At 41.0% G+C, this 21,331-nt stretch overlaps 1 protein-coding gene across 2 annotated transcripts in view; it reads right to left on the bottom strand.

Moving 5' to 3' along the window:
• Positions 1–20,852, bottom strand: part of RASA2 (RAS p21 protein activator 2) — a 168,804-nt gene extending 147,952 nt beyond the window's left edge. The window contains exon 1 of one of the 2 annotated variants that reach the window (XM_006869846.1): positions 20,676–20,852. In XM_006869846.1, the coding sequence (XP_006869908.1) occupies positions 20,676–20,823 (148 nt within the window). In that variant the 5' untranslated portion in view covers positions 20,824–20,852. The remainder of the gene's footprint in view (positions 1–20,675) is intronic. The other variant, XM_006869847.1, reaches the window with a different exon arrangement.
• Between the last annotated feature and the right edge of the window lie 479 nt (positions 20,853–21,331).

The following is a 21,331-nucleotide window of genomic DNA, read 5'->3' as shown; positions in this document are numbered from 1 at the left end:
TAGTAAAAATTTGTCATTGTTGTTGTTAAGTGCCATGGAGTTGGTTCCGACTCATGGTGACCCTGCACAGGGTTTCCGAGGCTGTAAATCTTTACGGGAGCAGAAAGCCTCATCTTTCTCCCGCGGAACCACTGGTAGTTTCGAACTGCCAACCTTGAGGTTATTAGCCTGATTCGTAACCACTACGCTACCAGAGCTCCTTAGTAAAAACATAAGGGGGAATTTTTCCATGAACTTTCTGAAGCCCTCTCATATATGGTATGCTAGAAATAAGTAAGAAGCAAGAATGGGGGCTATACAATGGACATAGAGATGGTTAAGGAAAGCTTCATTGTGAAGCTAACTTCTACATAAATACCTGCAGGAAGAAGGGAAATTTGTAACTCTTCTACAGTAACTATCAGTCAATGGTAAAAAAATATATAAGCAATTTAAACCAAAAAGAAGAACAGAAATGAAAAGATGGCCAAATCTCTGTGTACAAGATCAACACTTTCAAGCAAAGGTTGTTGTTGTTGTTGTTGTTAAGTGCCATCGAGTCGGGTCCAACCCATAGCGACCCTGTACAGGGTTTCCGAGGGTGTAAATCTTTACGGGAGTAGAAAGCCTCATCTTTCTCCCGTGGAGCGGCTGGTAGTTTTGAACCACTGATCTTAAGGTTCACAGCCCGATACCAGATAGTAAATCCAGATTCCAGAATACATATTTTATATAGGACTAGAATTCTAATTATCAGGCCATTGGGTAGAGATTTTGGTGAATATGCTTCAGTCCATGTATGTGAGTTTGCACACAGCATGTGAGTTTGCACACAGTATATGTGTATACTGGGAGGAGATTATGTGCACGCACTTGTATCTACAGATTTATATATAGGTCTGTATGTCCTAAGTGAGGACACTACTATGATAAGCGAAATAAAGGATATAAACATTCACTCAGTTATTGGTTGTTACAATACAATACTAAACATTTTCTCAAATTATTTCATTTGCTCAGTTTTGTGTGTGTGTGTGTGTGTTTATGTTTTTATTTTTAATAATTTGTGGCCAACATGTAGAAAGAAACTGAGAGAGCTAGCAATAAATCAATCTCTATTTCTGGTTTCTCCTTAATAGACAACGATCTGGCAACACAGTTCTGAGTAGAAACTGTAGACACACCCTTACTGTATCACACTAGTCCCCATGGACTTACTTCACAATGTCTAGCCTCTGTAGATATTTGAGTTTGCAACGCTTAACTACTAATCTTCTGAATTTTCCATAGCTCTATAATTCTGAGACAGTACTTTAAATTTTAAAAGCAGGGTAACACTGATTTCTATTGCTTTTGTATGTTGTTACCTAATGAATATTACCAGAATTGCATATACATGGAAGTATAAATACTTTTGTACATTTATACTAAATAAAGTACTCAGCAAAAAAGCCCTAAGGAAATTACATTACTGTGCATCTCTACGTCTTATAGCCAACATTCAACTGAACACAATGTGCCAAGCAGTATAACATGTCAATATTTTCATAGCAACCCTATAAGGCTGAAAAAATGATTCCCAATTTTCTCCCCCAATTTCTGTATTAAAAAAAATCTCGGGTTCAATGAATTATTAAAAAGTAGCAGAAAACCTGGCATTCAACATGCCAAACTAAAATTCCATCTAGAATAAATTTCTATATACCTATTTTAATAGTTGGTGTGGCACTTCAGGATAATGCTCTAGACAGCAAGGTCAGCTTGAACTACAAGGTCAGCAGTTCAAACCTACCAGTTGCTCCTTGGAAACCCTAGGGTTGCTATAGGATGGAAGTGACTCAACAGCACTTGACAACAGTAACTGCAATAGCTATTTTGTACAATATAAAGAAATTTTAATACAAGATAAAAGTTTTATCTTGTTCATTTATTAAATGTGATCCTTCTCAAGGGAGAAAGGTGAAGGGATGCCTTAATAGAATATGACCTTCCAAAGATTCAGATACTTCCCCCCCTTCAGAATATCAGCTTGCCCCAAGTATATGGTGGAAAGGAAACGGGGTTAAGAAGTACTGAAGAGAATAAAGCTATGTAAATGCTATTTCCTTCTTGTGTTTTTACCTTGAAAATGCCCACTGGAAAGTTATTCATTTATGATACCATTTAGAACAAAGAATGAAAAATGGTACCAGTAAGCATATGGTGACCACTGGATTATCAACTATTAAGTAGGGTTTCCTAATATACAATTTAACATGCCAAATTTTAAAGCAATTTTTCTCATTCTTGTTGTTAAGTGCCATAGACTCGGTTTTAACTCATAACAACCCAGTATAGAGTTTTCAAGACTGTAAATCTTTACTGAAGTAGAAAGCCTCTTTCTCCCTTCATGTAATCTAGTAGATTTGATCTACTGACCTTGCAGTTAGCAGCCCAGCTCTACACTACCAGGGCTCCTTTCTCATTCTTGGTCAATGATAAATTATTTCTAAATTACATCTGAGATTCTATAATCCTATTCAAAAGTTAAGTGTCAATAAATTAAATAATTCCTATTAGAAATTTAGTTCAGTCTAAGAACAACGCATTATGTTAGTAATACAGTATAGGACTTAAAGGTTAAAAAAATGAAGAATAATTAAATTTTACTAACATTAAATTTTTCATCACTGCGCTCCTAAGGTACTATGCAATCATCAAAGGTACCTAAGAACAAGGTAGCACCACTGAGCAAGCACTTGAGAGGGCCTAGGACTCGTGCATAGTGGAGAAGGTCAACCTAGAGTCAGTGAGCAAAGAACTGTTCTTTGTAGCTATAAACAACTTGCACTACGTATAATTATGTACAATTCTTACCACAGCATAAAGTCAAGATTAAGACATGAAATTCACTGCAATTCCTCAAAAAAATGTCCCTGTTAGTAAGCAGCAACTCCTCAGTGGAAAAGTTTGCAGAGCTTAATTAGAGGCCAGTTGCTTTACACAGGACACGTGCATAATAATTATCATCTAGCTATCTATATTGCTATCATATTAATCACCTTGGCTGAAGCTCAGTGTAGAGCAAGAAATTAGGAAACTACTGTACATGAAAAGGCATGTTTTGCAAGGTATTGCCAGGAAGCCTCCATGGGTTATAGAAATACGTCACCCAGTGGCCAGCAGGATCTTCCTGTGGTTTGCCTTGCCCACTTCCGGTTTCAGTTTTGAACATATGCTGGTCCCTAAGCCTCCTACAGCCCCTTTCTCAAATAGCAAGCCAAACTGAACAAATGGTAAGCATGTCTCCTGGGATAGGCCAAGGATTCCCACAAGCTTCACAAAGTTCAGTAAAGCTCCTAAAATGACCATGAGAACCTGATATGGCAAACAAACAAAAGGCCCATAGCTAGGAGTTACAGGAATTTGAGTCTACAAGAGACAAGCCACATTAAGAGATATTGCTGCTATTTCTGGTAATGGAATCCAGGGAGCCAAAGTGGGACTCATTTTGATCTTGTGTGTGTGTATTTTAGTAAAACCACTCACAAGCACAACCCACAGGAACAGAGCGAGATAGAAGAAAAAGAGTTCTGTGAACCCCAAAAACAATTATAAAAATGAGTGTTTAAACATTCTAATTTTATGGAATATCCCTGACATTAGGCCACAGCCAATATTGGGGTAATAATCAACTGCGTGACAACAGAAATAGAATCATTACTCTTTCTAACATCCCATTTTATAGGCTATTTGGTAAAGAAAAGGACACAAGACTTTGGTGTATAAAGACCTTTGAGAAACTTGGTTCTGCTCCTTAGAAAATAACTTCTCTCTTCTTCTTTTTCTCAAAAAAAATAAAAAAGAAAGAAAGAAATTAGTAAAAGTTTCCTTCGTGAAGTTGGATCAAGTGAAATAATTTGCAAAGCTTCTTAACACAACACTTGGAAAATAGTAAAAACACTTAACATTCAATAAATATTAGTTCATTCACTCCTCCCTATCAAGCAAGATGATTTTATTTTAAAAAATAGTATAAATTGCAAACTCAGAAGTTTTGCATCACTCACACAAATTTTATAATATTTTAAAGGATCAAAATCATTCAGAATCTTTTCACCACATTCTGAAACAAAACAATGAAATTTTAAAAGTTGACTTTCTGTGCATAAACAATCGGTGAATCAGGCAAAACATCTGGCAATTTACTAAAGGTGTCCTGCCATTTTCCTCTAGGTTTGAAATTACATCAAAATTAAAAATTAGCCTAAAACTTTAACAGAAAAGTTGTTTCTATGCACACTCAAAACCTTATAAAGTCTAACATTTGGTCACACTTATTTTTACAGACAGAATCATACTCAAAAGTATAGTAAAAGAGGAATACATCTTCCTGGTGCTACGACCACCAGTGCAGAGCTGCAGGGACAGCGGCCTGGGGTCAGATAGGAGTAGTGGTGACTAGTTGGAAAACTGGGAAGAATGTACTCAAAGGGAAACCTTGGAAGAAGCAGCTCTTTACTTGAAAAATGTTCACTTTGCCTCGGTTGTGAATTCTATCGTTGAGAAAGAGAATTACCATTACGTCACTATATTAATGAGAGGAGAGGTAGACTTGAACCAAAGAGTGTTGAGCCTGAAAATAATTAAAGTTGGGAGTGGGTTCCCTGGGAAGAATTCCCTCCAGGGGACCAGCTTTTCTGGGCACTACATTGCTTAAAAGAATAAGGCTATGATCCTTTTAAAGAAGATTTGGATCATCTGGTAGTATACAAAGGAAATCATCTCGAGGTGGCCAAAAGGATTCTTCCGTTTTTGAAAAAGGCAAAATGAAGTCTAACTGGAGAATGAAAATCACCTTCAGAATTCCTCCATTTTACCAAAAAAGTTGTAACAATTAAAGTCTTTTAAATAGCCAGTAATTGTGAGAACATTTTCAGGTTTATGTCACTGAATTGTATTTTAGCCACTGCATATATGCTAAATGGTGTTATTATATAACTTTTCCATGTTTATATAAAATCTGTGTTGTACATTTTATCCTGACTAGCTTACATGAGTCCTAGTGTGATGCTTATAGGATAAGCACTGGACTGCTAACTACAAGGTTGGTGATTCCAACCCACCAGCCGCTCCTTGAAAATCCTGTACATGGTTGCTATGAGTCGGCACTTAACAGCCTGTATGGAGTAGAGTGCAGTAGAATTGATCTTAGTGTTTTAGTCCAAGCAGAGATTCCTAACTCAAATGTTAACACTGTATTCCTGATGTGGAATTAATCATGTATCCCTGATGTGGAATTTACCATGTTTGTTAATTTTTCCATTCTCTTTCACTTAAAAATATTTGCTTGCTAATGTATTAAGAACAGTCCTTGTAAGTAGAGTGAATAGGAAATCGGGGGCTGTTTCCCAGTTTCTGATAAATTACTTAAGCCACGAGAACTTTTGTGCTATTAAAACTAAAGCTGCTGTGGAAAAAAAAAAAAAAAAGTATAGTAAGAGAAACTATCACAGCTTTAGAATAATATTTAATCAAATTCAGAGCATTTTTTTAAATAATATAACTAACATAGTAATACTCCCTGTAGAAAAGAAACCATCTGTGGATAAGGCAGATTCTTTGTCCACTACTGAGGTAACCACTGTTGAACGTGCACTGGTGATCATACTGATGGGCAGTCAAGCTGAAACCGCTGAGTTACAGCATGACACAAATAAGCAAACATCCTGCTTCAACCATCGCCTAAGTCACAGCTAGTTTCATCACTAGTCTTAACCACTTCACTAAGTTCTTAAGGGAGTACAGATGAGAATGTGGAGATAGCACAGTGAAAATCTACGATCACTGCTGGACATACCACTGATAAGAAACTGTGATCACCAAATACTAAATGGCATACATTTGCAACATTCATAATAATAAATGAATCCTATGTAGCGTTTAAGAAGGTTCCTGGGGGGTACAAACCATTTACATTCAATTGCCAGTCTAAAGGTTGGCAGTTTGAACCCACCCAGCAGTGCTGCAGAAGAAAAGCCTGGCGATCTGCTTCTATAAAGATTGCAACCAATGGGGACTTTGGATCCAGAGAGGGAGAGGGACTGTGTGCTGAATAATGGGGGGGGGGGGGAGTATAGAGGGCGGGTTTATAGGGTATACCCTTTGGTTAGTTGATGATGCATGGAGGGGATTGGAACCATGGCAATGAAACAATATACGGTAGAATGAATGTAAAACTAAAGTTCTCTCATGTAAAATATCATATAATTCACAATAAAACATGAAAAAAAAAAAAAGATTGCAGCCAAGAAAACCTCTATGGAGCAGTTCAGTTCTACTCGGTAATGCATTATAATATATGGGGTTGCCATGAGTTAGAACTGACTACTAACAGGTTTGGTTTAGCAATCTAGAAAGAACTTTGATAAAAGTGAATTCAAGTACAATAGGCCATTAACTGTGTGACTCTTGGTTTCTCTCAATTTCTTCATTTTAAAATGAGGGGATAGAACAAGTTAAGTTCTCTTCCTTCCAGCTCTAAACGTTTGTGAAGCTCTAATTATGTTGTTGTTGTTAAATGCCATCAAGTTGGTTATGACTTACAGCAACTCTGTACAGGATTTCCAAGAGCAGCTGATAGGTTTGAACTTTGCAGTCCAGCACTTATGCTACAGCTCCACACCATGATTCACTATAAGAATGGTTGGTGGTTGTGTCCCATCAAGTCAGTTCTAACCCACAGCGACCCTGTACAGGGTTTCCAAGACTGTAAATCTTTATAGGAGCAGAAAGTCTCATCGTTCTCCCACAAAACTACTTGTGGATTCGAACCACTGACCTTGTAGTTAAGTCCAGCACATTATTCTACAGTGCTACAGTAGGATTCCTCTCAAGAACTGTTGTTGTTGTTTGCTATTAAGTGCCATCGAGTCAGTTCTGACCCATATAGGATTTCTGAGGCATGACTGGTGGATTTGAATTGCCAACCTTGTGGTTCAAACGAACCTTGTGGTCAAGTGCTTATCATACAGCACTACACCAGGACTCCTCTCTAAGAATTGCTGTTTGTTGTTAAGTGCCAGTGAGTCAGTTCCGATCCATAGGGACCTTGCACTGAGTTCCCGAGGAGCAGCTGGTGAGCTTGAAACACTGACCTTGAGGTTCAAATGATTTTGCAGTCCAGCACATTAACCCACAGCGCCACACAAAGCAACAATTGCTTAGAAGACTTAGAGATACAATTGTTGTTGTTGTTAAGTACCGTCGAGTTGATTCCAACCCATAGCGACCCTGTATAGGAGCAGCTGGTGAGCCTGAACCACCAACCTTGTAGTTCAAATGACTTTGCAGTCTGACGCATTAGTCCACAGTGCCACACCAGGACTCCTGAGATATAATATTAAGGGCCTTTTTTATCCCATTAACAGCTTTTTGTTGTTGTTAAATGCCATGAGTAAGTTTTAACTCATAGGGACCATGCACAGGGTTTCCAAGGAGCAGCTAGTGGGTCTGAACTGCCAACCTTAAGTTAAACAGTCCAGTGTTTATCCCAGAGCACCACAACAGGGCTCCATTTACAGCTTAGGACCAATTTACAGTGCAGTGGACTAATGACTAAACAGATACTCAAATATACATTAAGTTCCACTGAATAATTATCACAGGAAAAAATAATTTTAGGATGTAAGTAATTAATATTACATAAATATGTAAAAAATAAGGAGCTCTGGTAGCATAGCGGTTACAAATTGGGCTGCGAACCACAAGGTCAGCAGTTCGAAACTACCAGTTGTTCCGCGGGAGAAAGATGAAGCTTTCTGCTCCTGTAAAGATTTACAGCCTCGGAAACCCTGTACAGGGTCGCTATGAGTCAGAACCTACTCCACAGCACACAGCTACCAGCCACCCATGTATAAAATACTTTAACTATGTAACATACTATATGAATTTATGTATGTTTCATATATATAGTATGCATATTTCAGTACTGAAATAACAAAATTTTAAATAAATATTAAAGTATTAAAATGAAATATGTGATGCTGTTGTTAAGTGCTGTCAAGTCAGTTCCGACCCACAGTGACCCTGTCTAGGGTTCCCAAGGAGCAGCTGGTGAGCTTGAACCACCAACTGACTTTGCAGTCCAGTTCCCTCATCCACAGTGCCACACCAGGACTCCTAAGTATATAATATATTTTCTTAAGTGAATACTTCAGCTAAATAAGGTTCAAGAATTCACTCAAAAGCATTCCATCATTAATGACATTGTTGGAGTCAAGTCCACAGTAACAAATTTGTCAATCTTAGTTCACTGATGTTTGGATTTACATTATTAGATATGTCATTTTAGTTAGGGATTAATGACTAAAATGACATACAAAACTAAAGATGTCATAAATGTTTCTAAATTTACATAAAAATTCCCTACTTTACATTAATCTCTAATCATACAACAAAACTTCGTCAGTAACTTTGAAAAAAGAGCAGAGAACTTCATTAGTATATAAAACCCATAATCTAAGGGTAAATTAACAAGTATAACAAAATCATTGAAACCTTTATTAAACAAAAATGTCACAATATAAAGCTGTTGTATCTTGACATAGCCTCATCTAGGTCTATACACTTCTGAAGGTGGGGTTCCCATCTCTCTAACCATTTAGCGTAGTGGTTGCAAGTTGGGCTGCTAACCTCAAGATCAGCAGTTCAAAACTATCAGATGTTCCGCAGGAGAAAGATGAAGCTTTTTGCTCCCGTAAAGATTTCCAGCCTTGGAAACTCTATGTCACAGTGAGTCGGAACCGACTCCTCCACGGCACACCAACAACAACAACCATTTCCTGAAGGATTCTGAGCATTTCAATTAATACAATGACAAAACGACAGTTCTGGCATCTTTGAGGGACTCAAATCATGCTGCTTTCTAATGTTCTTTGACTTTGAGAAACAAAAAGAAGTATGAGGGGCAAGATCAGGGCTTAAGAGTGGACAGAGTAAGGTTACCCAACAAAATTCTTATAAGACAGCCCTACCGTCAACGAATAAGCAGGTGCATTGTGGAGATGGGAAAAAATTCCTCAGAGTGACTTTCTTGGCCTTTCTTCAACAACACAGTTTTCAGTTTTCTTAAGATTTCTTTCTACTAAGTCCCCATGATCATCCTGTGTTCTTCAAGAAAATCTATCAAGATTTACCTTTTTGGGATCCCCCCCAAAATAATTCTCATACCTTTTGAGCTGACATCTCTGCCTTGAACCGAACTGGTCCAGAGGCCATCAGAAACCACTATTTTTACTGGTCCTTACTCTCTGGATCATATTGGTAAATCCAAGACTTGTTCCTGGTTATGATTTGTTCTATAAAATTGTCTTCATTACTTTCAATCTTGCTTGAAATATTTATGGAAAGATTCATGCAATGCTTTTGGCACGCATCAAGCCGACAGTTAGCTGGGGGCAAAATGTTTGCTTAAAATTGAAACTGTCCAACCATGTGAGAGATTCCACTTTCAGTAGCTATTATATCAATCGTAATTCTATACTCTCTCTTCCAGTTTGTGGATCCAGCCAGTTTCTTCATTATTGAGGGTGATGGCCTTCTCTCTCATCGTTCAATCACTGAGGTCTTCTCAACCTTCCTTAAAATGTTTGAAACATTTAAAAACTGCTGTTTTATGTGTGGCAACATTCCTGTAAATTTACTGCAAAGCTTCAATGATTTAGGAAGATGTTCATTCAAGTTTCATACTAGCCCTGACCTCAAAACTCTTAAGTGATTTTTTTCATGTCACTAAAAGGAATAAGACAAGCATGTTTCTGAGAGAACTTGTCTGCAGTTATCCACTGATCTCAGAGACATGTTTAAACATATTTTATTGGATGCCTTGGATGAACTGAAACCTAGTAGTAATACTTTTTGACTTATCCACCTACTGTCAAATAATTTTGTAAAGCACATTAAGAAGGAAATCAGATTAGTACCTATAATAAAGGATAAAATAATACAGTATTATTCCAGCTACATTTTTTTCCAGTCATTTCAAGTTTATTCAAGGAGTTACACATTAAAAAGGCAAGGGGGAGGGGGAGAGTGGAACACAGAGACCTCGAACTCATTAAGGTTACTGTCTTTTTCAGAGCAAATGGTTAGCAGATTTTTATAAAGAACACTCTTCACTAGTTTCTATCCATCTGAAACATGGATTCTTACTCCATTCTAAGTAACTTATTATCTCATTTCAAACTTCTGTATGTAATGAATTCTTAGCATGAATAAACCCCTTTTAAAATCTCTCCCTCTCAACTCTGAGTAGTCAATAAAATGTTGTCATTTATACTTATTACCAAAAAATCCAAACTTGTGATGCTAAATGAAAACACTTACTATTAAGATATGATTATGAGATTTTTCTCTTCTAGGCTTTAAGACCAATTAGTAAAAATATTTATGGAACACAGCCAGGTATCAATATTTAAACATCCCAGCAAATACGTAACTAGAGCATTTAGAATCAACTTTATCATCACACCTCAAGCTCAAGGGCCTCCCTAAAGTACTGTGATTTCAAATGGGATGAACTTCCACAGATCATATAGTATTCTTTCATTAATACTGTCATTTTTAAGATTTTTTTACATTACACAGTTTACAAAACACTTCAATGTCTGGTACCTGAAATCATCAGGGGTATTTTCTAAAGGCCAAGGCCTACCTGGTTCTAGAGTCTTGGTATGGCAAGGCTGTAGGATAAAGTACTATACTGCAAGGGCAGTTTGAAACACAAGGTTGGTGGTTCAAACTCACCAGCCACTCCTTAGAAATGTTATACAGGCTTGTTATGAGTCAGAACTGACTCGAAAGCACTTAAGAACAAAAACAACAACCCTGTTCTAGGCATTGTGTTGGCACTAGCTTTTAAAAAATGAACAAGAATAAATTCTACCTAGGAGAGTTCACAATCTAAAGGGAAAAATAAACTAATGATTTCTACAAAATGTGCTATGCTTGGTAGTGGTATGCTGTGGAGTAGCAACACTGCATAGGGTATCCGAGGCTGCAAATCTTTACAGGAGCCGAAAGCTTCATCTTTCTCCCACAGAAGTAGTTTCGAACTGCTGACCCTCAGATTAGCAGCCCCACTCGTAACCACTATACTACCAGAGCTCCTTGCTTAGGGAAATAGAAAAGGAATTGTGATGCCTAACTAACACCCTCTAGCCAGGGAAGTGGGTGTGGGCGTCTCAAAGAAGGCTTCTTGCAGGAGATAGCATGAAGCAGGCTTTTGAAGGATAAGGAATTCCCTGGTAGAAATATGGGCTGGGGAAAAGGAAAAAGACACTCCAGGTCACAGGGAACAACAAATAAAATGGCTAGTGATGAAGCGTTATAACCATTATAAAGATGAAGAGGACAGGCACAAAAGTAAATGAGTTTTCTAAAGTCACAAGACTATTAATTAACAAAGTATGAAGCAGAATACAGGTCTTCTGATTTTAATCAGCTTTGTACACTAGGAAATGTCAGTACATGTTGGACAAGAACATCAGATAAAGATTAGTTGTTATCGCTTACTCTGCTCCTTCCTAAGAATGGTCCATGTCTGACCATCTCCTTTAATGGAGTGAGAGAGGAAAGGGACTATTTAATTCTCAGAGCAATCCTATGAGGCAATACTAATGCAACGCTAATTCGGAGTTCTGATGTGGTACTGTAAGGACAAGCACATGACCATAAGGTTGGTTTGAACTGTGAGATTGGCAGTTGAAACCCACCAGCTGCTTCTATACAGAGTTGCTATGAGTCAGACCTGCCTCCACAGCACTTAACAACGACAATACTATTACTAAGGGGTCCCAGTAGCATAGTGGGTTATGTGTTTGCTGCTAACTGCAAGGTCAGTAGTTCAAAACTACCATCCACTCCACGGAGAAAGATGAGGTTTTCTGCTCCCGTGAAACTTTACAGCCTCGGAAACTCTATACAGGGTTGCTATGAGTCGAACCGACTTGACGGCACACAACCAACCAAACAATACTAATATCAATAGTGCTTATATCAATCTCCATTTTACACATGAGAATACGGAAGCCTACAAAAGTTAATTAAAGTTGAAAACTGATGGAGATTCAAATTCAGGTGACCAACCTAACCAAGCCCTAACTAAGCTCACGCACTTAACCATAAAAACCCAGAAGCAGTTACCATTGAGTCAGCCTGACTCATGGCAACCCCATATGTGTCAGACTGCCAGACCTTTCTTCTGAAGTATACTGGGCGGATTACAGCTTGGAATCTTTTGGTTAGCAGCAGAGCATATTAACTGTTCACACCATACAGGGACGCCACACCTTATGGCTCCTCCCATGTGGCGCTGTAGGATAAGCAATGGACCGTAAGGTCAGTCTGAGCCATAAGGTTGGCTGTGCAAACTCACCAGTTGCTCTTTGAAACCCTATAGAGTCACTGAGTCAGAACCAACTCAACAGTACTTAACAACAACAACTTTGTCAAACAACCCCAGGTTATCCTTGGTATAAAAACATCAGAAATCAAGCGAGTTCCAGGACACATTATGGTCCTACAGATTTTGCACTGTACCAAACATCTCCAAATTTACACAAATCCTCAGACTTGGCCCCTTTACCAATCTTGTCTCTCTGAAGTTGGTTAACTCATGCATAAAATAGCACGGGCTCTTTTAGACTCTAGCAACATTATAACAATCTGGGTTAACAGAACAACTAGGGCAAATTAACAAAAAAGCAGAAACCAAAAAGAAGGCAGTCACAAAGTAAGAGCATAAAGCCTGAAGGCATATAAAGAACAAAGTCCAAGTTGCCCTCCTTCACTTGATTGTAGGGTTTGTGTGGGGAGAAAGGAGTATTATACAAATGTACTTCATGTGCTGTGTTTACAACTCATAGTAAAGGCATCTGGACCAAAGAGTGGGGTGTCTGGAGCACACCCCCAATTTCCTATCAAGGGCTCATCCTACAACAGAGTACCCAACCACCAAAACTGCCTCCTGAATACATTTATAGAAATAGACCATTCAAACTGCTATGCTTTCCTAGGACACTAAAATGACCTCAGGGAATTGGGAATCAGAATATAAGACAAAATTAAAATATTGTTGTCAACACCAGATATCTTAATGTCACTTGGTAGTGTGAAACTGATTGAAAAGTGTTTTTTTTCCATCTGTCAAACTCACAAGATTACTTACGATGAGAATATGAGAAACTTAACACTCAAATGAAACCCTCAAGAAAAATGTGGAGTATTATCTCTAGAACTTTAAAGATAAAGAAATCAACCCATTCTAAGTTTTTATTAGAATGATAGGGACCTGAACGGTCCAATTCATAAAGATTTACCATCTCAGAACCCTTATATATAGGGTTGCTGAGTTGGAATCAACTCAATGGCAGGGCAATGGGTTTGGTTTTTGGTTACCCAAGTCCAAGCAGCCCTGGTAGCATAGTGATTAAACACTTTGATGTTGTTGTTAAGTACCATGGAGTCGTTTCCCACTCATAGTAACCCTGTACAGGCTTTCCAAGGCTATAAACTGGCTACCAATTAAACAGCCTGCAGTTCAAACCCATTAGGTGCTCTTATGAAAGAAAAATGTGGTAGTCTGCTTCTGTAAATGTTACAGCCTTGGGAACCATGTGGGGCAGTTCTACTCTAGTAAGAACTGACTTAATGACAATGGGTTTGGTTTTTTTGATCTAAGCCAGGAAAAAAGGTTTTTTCAGGCTCACTTTCAGTCCCACGTATCGCTAATTCTCCAGAAGAGCTCGCATAGTGGTTACGAATCGGGCTGCAAACCACAAGGTCAGCAATTTGAAACTACCAGCTGTTCCACGGGAGAAAGATGAGGCTTTCTGCTCGTGTAAAGATTTACAGCCTTGGAAACCCTGTACAGGGTCGCTATGAGTCAGAACGGACGCCACGGCATATAACAACAACAAATCTGCCAGCAAGTTTCCTAGTGATGTAGATATCTGTTGTTGTTGTTGTTGTTGTTAAGTGCCATACAGTCGTTTCTAACTCATAGCGAACCTGTATAGGATCTCCTAGGAGCAGCTGGTGAGTTCGAACCACTGACCTTATAGTTCAAACCAACTTGGCTGTTCAAACTGACCTTCCAGTCCAGTGCTTATCCTATAAGGCCACACTGTAAGTCCGTTAGCTATCTAGTGCTGCTGTACCAGAAATATCCTAATTGGATGGCTTTAACAGAAATTCATTTTCTCATAGCTTAAGGAAGCTGGAAGTCTGAATTCAGGGTACTAGCTCCAGGGGAAGGCTTTCTTTCTGTCTGCTCAGGGCAAAGTGCCTTGTCTTTTTTAACTTCTGCTCCTGGGAAAGCTTCATCTCTCTTCCCTCACCTATGCTCTTTTCATTTGCTAGTTTAACCTCTTTTATATGTCAAAAGAGATTGACTTTAAAACACACTCTACACTAATCTTGTCTTGTTAATATAACAAAAACACATTCCAAAAGTGTGTTGTTGTTGCTAAGTCTGTATGTTTTTGTTAAGTGCTGTCAAGTCATTCTGACCCATAGCGACTCTGTATAGGGTTTCCAAGGAGCAGCTTGTGAGCTTGAACTGCTGACCTTCCAGTTCAAAGGACTTTGCAGTCTGACTCATTAGCCCACAGCACCACACCAGGACTCTATAGGGTTTCCAAAAATCGGCTGGTAGGTTTTAAACCACTGACCTCTTGGTTTAACAATCATAGGCATACAGGTTAGGATTTACCACACATATTTTAGGGGATACAATTCAATCTATAACTGTTCACCCTTTGTTACTGTTGTTAAGTGCCTTAACGTCGGTTATAACTCTTAGCAACCCTGTATATGGTTTCCCAGGAGCAGCTGGTGGGTTTGAACTGCTGACCTTGTGGTGAGCAGTTCAGTGCTTACCCTACAGTGCCACACCAGGATCCATTTCATTTCTTGGCCCCTCAAATTCATGTCCTTACCACATAATAAACACATTCACTCCATCACATTATCCTGAAAATCTTGAATCAACTCCAAATTCAATATCTCATCTTCTGGATTATCTAAATGAAATATAGAAGAGATGTAAGGTAAATTCCATCCTACTGAAAAATTCCTGTCCATCTGACAACCTGCAATATCTAGACTACAGTTATCTGCTTCCAAAACACAATGGTGGAAAACAAACAAACAAACAAACAAAAAAACACACAATAGTGGAACAGGCACAAGGTATGTATTTTCAATGCAAATAAGAGAAATTGGTGAGAAAGAAGAGATAATAAGCACCAAGTTTAAGTCCAAACCCTAGCAGAAAATTTATATTAGCTCTCAAGGCTTAAAACTAATCCCCTGTTCTCTGGGACAACCTAGGCAAAGCCCTCTAGACTCTGGGGGAGGCCTATCAGTTCAGCTTTCTAGGGCCATTGGGAAGCTTTCTGCTCCCTAGGCTTTAGGCAGCCCCATTCTCTGTCTCCATCCAAATGGCTCTCCCACCCCCGTGGTCCCAGTAGGTCCCATTCTTATGCCTTTTGGGCATGGATGCCCCATCCCCTCAAGTGTGGGCAGTGGCCCATCCTCTTGACCAAACTGAATGGCAGTCCAATAGTCCAAAGACAAGTTGGTGACTATCTGACACTTTGAAACCTAGGAGGTGAATTGAATGTTCTACCCTTTGAGAGACTCCAGAAGCCGTGGTCCCACCCTTTGAAACCTTAGACACTGTGGTCCCACTCTCAGAGAAAAGCAGCTCCGATTCCTGTGCTTTTTCCAACAATCCTTTGGATAACTGAGCTGCTCCAGGATGATCTTTATCTTCTCTTGGAAGACAACAGATCTTAGCTCCTTTGGCCTGTTTCCTGTCTGTAGAATTCCAAGAAGTAGAAAACATTCTTTCGCTGTCCACTTTGGTCTAAGCTGTAAGTTTTCTGTTGTGGTAGTTGGTTATATCTATCAGTTACATGCTTAAATCTTTTTAACAAATGACTGAATAGCCACAGCCTTGGTGAAAATTCTAGTACACGTGTCCTTAGTTTATACAACAGAATTTTCTAAATCTTTAAGTTCTGTTTTTATTTTGCACAGCTCATTTTTAAGCCCATCTCTTTTCTCTCACATTTTACTATAAGCAAGAGAAACCATGCTTAGCAATCTCATCAGCCAGATATCCAAGCTTACCACTTAGAAGCTCTACCGCCAAACACTTCAACAAAATCCAATTCTTTACTACTATATAAAAAACACCACCCTTCCCCTATTGTCCTATCGCATGTTCATTTTTTAAAAAATAGCATCACTAGAAGCACATTTAACATCCACATTTCTAGCAACCTTCTGTTGTTGGTACCATTATGTATTCTCTAAGACAAGTGAGCATTTTTTCTATAGCTCTCTTGACTGCTTTTTGAGCCCTTACCAGAATTACTTTTGACATCCATTATTCTACCAGGTCTCTACATGAAAATCTAGATCTTTACTGTGTTGTTATGTGCGTTGGGTTGGTTCTGACTCATATGACCTCGTATGGAGTGGCTGGTGAGGCTGAACCACTGACCTTGTGATTCAAACCAACCTTGTGGTCCAATGCTTCATCCTACAGAGCCACACCAGAACTCCCTTTGTTATTAATAGTAAAGGCCTGCCTTTATTGTTGTTATTAATGTTGTTAGGTGCCTTTGATTCAGTTCTGACTCACAGAGACCCTGTATAGGCTTTCCAAGGAATGGCTGGTGAATTTGAACCACCAATCTTGCAGATCAAACCAACCTTGCAGTATACAGCACATTATCCCACAGTGCCACACCAGGCCTTTTACTATTAGGCACCTTAAAACTTTGCCAGTCTCTACCCATTACTCAATTCCAAAACCACTTCCACATTTTAGGTATTTGTTAGAGCAGCACCCTCACTTCTCAGTACCAAATTCTGTTTTAGTTATCTAGTGCTGCTATAACAAAATACCACAAGTGGATGGGTAAACAAACACAAATTTATTTTGTCATTTAGTCTGAATCCAGGGTGCCAGCTCTAGAGGAAGGCTTCTCTTTTTGCCAGCTCTGGGAAACGTCCTTGTCTCTCTGAGCTTTTGCTACTGGGTGATCTTCATGTGGCTTACATCTCTCTTCCCCGACTTCTGCTTACTCACTTGCTTGTTTAATCTCCTTTATTTCTCAAAACAGATGAACTTTGTTGTTGTGTGCTGTGGAATCGGTTCCGACTCGTAATGACCCTGTATAGGGTTTCCGAGGCTGTAAATCTTTATGGGAGCAGAAAGCCTCATCTTTCTCGCACGGAACTGCTGGTAGTTTCGAACTGCCGACCTTGAGGTTCGCAGCCCGATTCATAACCACTATGCTACCAGAGCTCCTTAGATGGACTTTAGACACCTCTATACTATACAGGGAAGGAGCTCTGGTAGCGTAGTGGTTACGAATTGGGCTGCGAACCTTAAGGTCAGCGGTTCGAAACTACCAGCTGCTCCGCGGGAGAAAGATGAGGCTTTCTACTCCCGTAAAGATTTACACCCTCAGAAACCCTATACAGGGTCGCTATGGGTCGGAACCGACTCGATGGCACATAACAACAATAACAACAACATACTATACAGGGAGTCCTAGTGTGGTGTTGTGGGTTAATGCACCAGACTGCAAAGCCATTTGAACTGCAAGGTCGGCGGTTCAAGCTCACCAGCCGCTCCTTGGAAACCCTTTATAGGGTCATTATGGGTCGGGATTGACTTGATGGCACTTTAACAACAACAACAAACTACACAGGATCGCTATGGGTCAGAAATGAGTCGGCGGCACTTAACAACAACAACATACTATTCCTGGCAGTCCTCATGTGGCGCTGTGGGTTAATGCGTCAGACTGCAAAGCTGTTTAAACTGCAAGGTCAGCAGTTCAAGCTCACCAGCTGCTCCTCAAAAACCTATACAGGGTCGCGGTGGGTCAAAACCAACTTGACAGCACTAACAACAACACACTATTCCTCTCTTAGTAACAAAGACAACACATTCCCTAGTGGAATTATAGCCACAGTCATAGAAGTTGTTATTAAATGCCCTCAAGTCGATTCCAACCCATAGTGACACTGTACAGGGTTTTCCGAGTAGTGGCTGGTGAGCCTGAACCACTGATCTGACATAGAGGTTCGATTTACAAAATCTATTTCTGAGTTACACCATTTAATCAATTAATACCTACTTAGTAGATACAATCAAGACTTCCCTCAAGGTTTCCCTTTGTAACGAGCAGGTACATTGGCATAGGTTACCTACCTCCAAGCTGCTTAGTAACTTCATTGTCAGAACCAGCATTATCCAATTTCTATGAAAGAGCCCTGGTGGCACTGGGGGTTAGGTATTGGGCTACTAATGGAAAGGTTAGTGGTTCAAAGCTACCAGCCACTCCTGAGGAGAAAGATGAGACTGTGTACTACCTTAAAGATTTATAGTCTTGGAAACCCTGATCAATAGTCCTGCTCTGTCCTATAGGGCTACTATGATGGAAGTGAGTTAGCTTTGATTTCGTTTTGAATACCTCTTCCAAGAAGCCATAGTGTTGCACTGGTTAAGCACTCAGCCCTCTAATCAAAGGGTCAAAGGTTCAAACCCACCAGTGACTCCATTGGACAAAGACGTGGCAGTCGGCTTCTACAAAGATTTCAGCTTGAAAACTCGATGAGACAGTTCTATTCTGTCCTATAGGTTTGCTATCAGTTGGAACTGAGTTTACAGCAATGGGTTTGGTTTTGTGGGTGAAGCCATTTCCAGTCTCCCACCCGCCACCACATAAAACCCACATGTCAGTTTCATGGAAACAGAAAACAGCATTTCTTTACAAGGTTCTAAAGGTGAATCATTTCTGAGATAAACCCCTGGCTAAACAAGGAGGGCAATGAAATGGAGATGGGGGAGGATAGTGTGTAACTTCGGTATCAGTATCCTAATACGTCTTTTTCTATGAAGCATACACTCCACGTGACCTAAACAATTTATTGATGAATTAAATAAGCAAGGAGCTGATTGTGTCATTCCCAGCAACTGGATAGCCAATCTTCACACAAAGTTGACTTTTTTTTATGTGTATACCCCAGCTTTTGTTCACAATGATATCTCCTTATAAAACTGTTCTCAATGGTCTTTGCCATGGAGCAGGTAAAAGTGCTGGGCAACTCAATCCTTTTGGAAATCGCCCAAATACGTTTTCAATTTCATGATGTTATGTGTATACTATTTTATAATCTGTAAACATGTATCAGAGAGGCTCAGTGGCTCAACTCTAGTTATCTCAAATATTAATACTGTAATATGCAAATATGAAATTAAATCTAAATTTTGAAAAGATTTTATAGCCTGAAAGATAACTTCAATGTTGAGAAGTTAAGATATAGACTCAGACTTCTCTGATGTCATTTACCAAGTTTTAAGAATCACACTCTTCTGGGAATAAAACGGTGAGAAATATAACATGTGTATTTCTGTAGTTAATACAATCCCATATACTTGAAAAATAGAGCAACCTAAAGAAAGTCAAGTGGGAGAATACACAATCAATACACTATAGTGATAGAAAACTTCTACAACCTGAGCAAAAATGAGTACTTAGTCATTTAAATGATATCAAATTTTCTCCATACAAAGTGAAAATTGCTCCCTCCCGTTACTAAGGATTTTTTACTGATATATAGAAAGAAAACAAAAAGAAGAAAGCAATTACTTTCTTCCCCCGCCCCCCCCCCAAGGCAATTAAAACCAAAGAGTCAGTTGGGGTTTTTTGTTTTGTTTTGTTTGTTAATATCCAAATGGCTGGATTTAAATAGTCTATCTATAAGGCTGAGAACTTCTGAACAAAATTTTGTATTTAGTCAACTAATACGGCTCACTCACAAAAGTTAACAATGAAATGCATGAGAAGGAAAGGCATGAAGTGGGTTCAGTGAGGGTTGGATGCCTGTTTTGAGACCTGCTCACAGGAAGCCACTACATCCTGCCTCAAGTCCCTGTCAGTCACGCTGTCTCTCAGTTGAAGTCCCCACTACAGCGAGGTGGGGCGAGTACAGGTGTCCGGCCCGAGCCCCTCCCAGTGCGCTAGCTCACCCCCGTGTGGCCGACACTTGCTTACCAGGACGGCCTGTTTGCTCCAACCCAGGGCGCCTTTTTCAATCTCACCCTACCTCGTGAGTCCAGGAAACAGGCAGCCCCCTCCCCTCAGGCCAGCCCCACCGGCCAGCCCGCCTCCTCCTCCCGGTAATTAGCGCTCGGCTAGCACCTCGGGCCGTTCCCCTGAGCCCGGAGGCCTCTGTCTCAGGGCGGCCGGAAGCTGCTCACGCCCCCGACCCGCGCCCCCAGCCACACAGGCACGGCTGTGCCGCGTCCAGGCCGCACCCCACGACCGAGCACCTCACGCCGGCACAGCCCCACCCCAGCACCCCCGGCAAACTCCCCGTTCTCCTCTCCCTCAGTGCAGCCACAGTCCACGCCACCCGTCTAGGCGACGCCTCCCCCAACACACCCCCCTGCCCGACTCTCGTGCGCCCGGCCCTCACGCGCGCCGCACCCGACCTCGGCCCCCGCCAAGCCCCCTCCCGGCCCCGCGATCCCGCGAGGTTTCGGGCGGCCACCCCCGCGCGTCCGCCGCCCCTCAGCCCCGCGCCCACCGCCTCCGGGCGGTCCCCGCGGTGCGATCCCTGCTTACAGATTTTGCCCCGCAGGCTCTGGAGTACTCGGACGTCGCGACTGTCCTCGTCTCTGGCCTCGGGCTCTGCCGTGGCAGTCGCCGCCAGCGTCTCAGAAGAAACCGCAGCAGCAGCAGCAGCAGCAGCAGCAGCCACCGCCGCCGCCATGGTGCCGCCCGGCCCGTGCCGCAGCTCAGCCGCCTGCGTAGCCGGGCGAGGCGGAGCCCCGCGGCGGCCTAAACCCGGCGAGCCGCGCTGAGGCCCCGCCCTCGAGTCTCGTCCTGATCGCCCCGCCCCACCCCGCCGAGGCCCCGCCCCGCCGGGGCCCCACCCCCGCCCCACCCGGGTCTCTCATTCGCCTCCCCTGCCTCGCCAAATCTGGGTCGTCTGGTGTCATCTGTGAGCTCGAACCTTATCTCGTCTTTGCCCCATAAAGCCCAGGCCTGGCCAAGTAGGTATCAGAGTCGTGTCTCTTAGCAGCCTTGAAACCTCGCGGGGAGAAAAACCGGTCTCCCGAGATCTCCAAATCCTCCTAGAAATTAGGTTCCCACCACATAGCAGACCTCCACACCTAACGCTCCGGGAAACTCAGGCCCTTCACGGACACAGGACTCTCCGGGAACTAATTAGGCAGTTGGGTGGATCTCAAAATTATTTTATTAAAAATATAGGGACT

This window comes from Chrysochloris asiatica, unplaced genomic scaffold (assembly GCF_000296735.1).
Source record: "Chrysochloris asiatica unplaced genomic scaffold, ChrAsi1.0 scaffold00136, whole genome shotgun sequence".
Lineage (NCBI taxonomy): Eukaryota > Metazoa > Chordata > Mammalia > Afrosoricida > Chrysochloridae > Chrysochloris > Chrysochloris asiatica.
The sequence above is the reverse complement of the archived record's forward strand: the minus strand, read 5'-3'. Positions and strand labels throughout refer to the sequence as shown.